This window comes from Primulina tabacum, chromosome 1 (genome assembly GCF_025594145.1).
Source record: "Primulina tabacum isolate GXHZ01 chromosome 1, ASM2559414v2, whole genome shotgun sequence".
NCBI lineage: Eukaryota > Viridiplantae > Streptophyta > Magnoliopsida > Lamiales > Gesneriaceae > Primulina > Primulina tabacum.
This window is the reverse complement of record NC_134550.1, coordinates 11,246,964-11,250,446: the sequence shown is the minus strand read 5'-3', so window position 1 is coordinate 11,250,446 and position 3,483 is coordinate 11,246,964. Positions and strand designations below refer to the sequence as shown.

Sequence of the window (3,483 nt, the reverse complement as noted above, 5' to 3'; positions counted from 1 at the left end):
ACCCACCATTTATAGAAGCACAAATTAAATCAGAGTAGGTTTTTGTAAGACGGTCTCACAAATATTTATTTGTGAAACCGGTCAACTCTATACCGATATTCATAATAAAAAGTAATACTCTTAGCATAAAAAATAATACTTTTTAATGGATGACACAAATAAAATATTTGTCACATAAAATACGACTTCTGAGACCATCTATCACAAATTTTTGTTATTAAATAAAAGCTATTAAATTTGAGAAGATATAATAAAAATAATATCAAATTTTTAGTCAAATGTCTCTGGGCGCCGTTCACACTCAAATTGCTCACAGATAATCGCCGACTCAAACGAGTGGGTCCCAACCCGGATCCGAATTCCAAGAACCTTGAACCTTCCCTTATCTTTTTTCCTCCGGGTCGGTGCAAACGTATCAAAATCATTACCCAATAACATGTCTCCACGCGTCAATCTTCCTTCGACGTTAAGCTCCCAGCTCTCGCTTATATAAACAGAGAACCCCGAGTGTCCAAAGTAATCAGTGCAAAGTATAGCTCTCTGTCCACCAGCTGTACACACACATATATATACATATAAAATCTATACTAAGTAACTCGGTGCTTTATTCATATAAATACTGGGTGTTTTGTTTGTGAGAGAAAGGAAGAAGAAGAAATGGGTGCCTTAGATCATCTTTCGGACATGTTCGATTGCACCGGCGGCCATTCCAGGCACCACAAGAAACGCAAACAGCTTCAGGTTGGCTCACATTTTTTATGTATTTTTTAACTATATATATATTTGCAATAGTACTTGGCCTCTGAGTACGAAACTGTTAGTTCAGATCGTTTCTAAAATATGAAATTACATAGTCAGACTCGTCTACTGCATGCGTGTAGATTTCGTGGGTTTTAGCTGTATTTTCCGTAAACATGGCCGACTCTGCTCCCTCTTATGTGTCGATATAAAATCTGTGTTGATGATGAGTGAGGTAGTCTTTATCTCTTCATATATTTTTCATTATTTTTAATAAATTGTGACAATCATCGTTCTTGACAAATGAGGTTACATCATTAATTGATCATTGACAGTATTTATCTCCTATTAATTATGTACATGTGCCATAGGATTATAGGAATATTGCATAATTATTATTTACTAAGACGCATATTTTTGCAGCTTGATCATTTATTTAATTTTAACATATTTGTTAAAAACGTCCATTTCTCTCGTTTCAACAGACCGTCGAAATAAAGATAAAAATGGATTGCGAAGGATGCGAGAGGAGGGTTCGAAAATCTGTGGAGGGGATGAAAGGAGTGACATCCATAGAGGTTTCGCCGAAGCAGAACAAGCTCACCGTCATCGGCTACGTCGATCCCCAAAAAGTCCTCGCCCGTGTAGCTCATCGCACGGGCAAGAAAGTGGAGATCTGGCCATACGTCCCGTACGACGTGGTCGCGCACCCTTATGCACCCGGTGTCTACGACAAGAAGGCCCCCGCCGGGTATGTTCGAAACGTTGACGACCCTCAAATGTCGAATCTCGCACGTGCGAGCTCGACCGAGGTCCGGTACACCACGGCTTTTAGCGACGAAAATCCGGCTGCATGTGTTGTCATGTGAGATTGGGAGCATCGTCGTGTATGATATGATGGAAGTTTGGAATCTTTTGTTAAGAATTAAATGTAGGGTTGCTTTCCATGTGGCCCGAGTGTGGTGTGCGGTGTTTCCATAAAGTCAAGCTTGTTTTGATTATCTTGTTAAAGGGTCGTTGGGATGCGTCCATTTTGGTTTGGTGCTTATATATTAGTCATCAGTCATCATTTCTTTACAAGACCAAAATGAGTGGAAGGTGGAACAAGTTTTTGTTGGGAAAGTGGTAAAAATAACAGGTGGAAACTAATAATTCTCATCTCAAGTAAAAGATTTTATTACGTTTGTAATCGAGCCAATACGTGGAGAATGTGCATGGCATGTATAATATCAATAATTTTTTTAGTTTGCATGTATCCCTCAACTATTAAGCTATAATCAAACCAAAGGAATGGTAATTCTATATTTTGAAATACCAACCATAAAAAAATTTAATAATCCAATCAAATTGGAACCAGACATGAAATCAATAATAAAATGTTTTTACTCGCCAAGTTAATTCTGGCCAAACATCAATTCTTAAATATTACATCGTAAGATAAGACATCCCAAAGATATTCTTATTTAAATTCTTTAATTGATCAATCCTGTTAATATATTCATTTACGTCTCTGGATGGTTAGATAGATATCTACTTGAAAACAAAGAACATGTTCCATCAAAGATTCCAAGTCATCGTCGAATTGATGAATCCGTATCCCAGTCTCTACTTTCTAGCCTGTATAAAGTTGGAGATCTGTGGAAAACAACCATGTTAAACATCCAATATATTTTCCAGCTTATTGCTTACTCTTTTTTTTCCTTCGCCTAAGACTGCTTTTTTCTGTGAAGCTGAAGCGAACCTGAGAAACGGGAAATTAAAATGGATGCATGATAACAAAAAATCTCTACTTTATCTGCGGAACTTAAAAATGAATTGGCATTGATAAAAAAATACGAGTTATCAGCGTATGTTTTGAAATTAATAAAAAACAATATATAATTTTTAGGCAAAGAAGTACAATCACAATGAAAAAAACTTCATCATTTTATTCACTCTTTTATAGGTACTAGCAAATAACACGTGCGTTGCACGTGGTGAATAAACGTTGTAATGAGTAAGTGGACATAAAAAACTTATATTGAGTGAAATCGAAAAAACCATTTACTATTGAATATTCATAATATGAAAAAGTGTTATCAAATTTTTTTTGTTTAATTTTTAGTTTTTGGGTATCTCTGTGTGGCTGTTTTGTCTAAGTTTCCACATCATTTTACTGAAATCATCTATTTTTTCATTATCTTGAATTTTATGGTTTCTCTTTTGGAACATGATGAAATTTGTTTCTTTTCATGTGGTTTTGTCATTTCCTTAGTATCTCAAATTAAAATTCAAAATGTTGATTTTATGTTATATAATAAATTATAATGAGCATAATTTATAGGACGAATTGAACTGAAAAAAATTTTTGAAAAAAATATATATCTAAGCATCACGTATAAGGTATAATAACCTAAAAATCAACTCAATTATGGATTTTATAAATGCATAAATCATAATTTATATAAGTGAAATAAAAAAATTACAAATAATTATTAATTTAAAATATTTGTGACTAACTCATCAAAATATTATCAAAACTAATGAAATAATAATATTGATAATGAAATATAACATCTAATATTCAATATAAATATTATTTAACCTCCTACAAAACTTTTTTACCTTTTGTTTTTAGAATTATATATCATAGATAAATTAATTTTCATATACATTAGTTAATGAATAAATTTTAAAAAAGTACATAATTTATATTTTTCATTAAGCCTTAAATTACGAGGTGAATAAATTCTTTAAAAAATATTT

The 3,483-nt window shown here is 33.0% G+C and overlaps 1 protein-coding gene across 1 annotated transcript; it reads left to right on the top strand.

Annotated features, from left to right (window-relative positions):
- Nucleotides 1-493: 493 nt before the first annotated feature.
- Nucleotides 494-1,982, top strand: LOC142541359 (heavy metal-associated isoprenylated plant protein 26-like). The gene is made up of 2 exons (XM_075647905.1): nt 494-741; nt 1,224-1,982. Exons 1-2 carry the CDS (start codon nt 658-660, stop codon nt 1,605-1,607), a joined length of 468 nt encoding a protein of 155 aa, XP_075504020.1. The 5' UTR covers nt 494-657; the 3' UTR covers nt 1,608-1,982.
- Nucleotides 1,983-3,483: the final 1,501 nt, after the last annotated feature.

Coding starts and splice junctions, on each gene's coding strand:
- LOC142541359 (XM_075647905.1), top strand. CDS start 658: ATGGGTGCCTTAGATCATCTTTCGGACATGTTCGATTGCACCGGCGGC. Junction 742..1,223: donor AGAAACGCAAACAGCTTCAG/GTTGGCTCACAT, acceptor TCGTTTCAACAG/ACCGTCGAAATAAAGATAAA.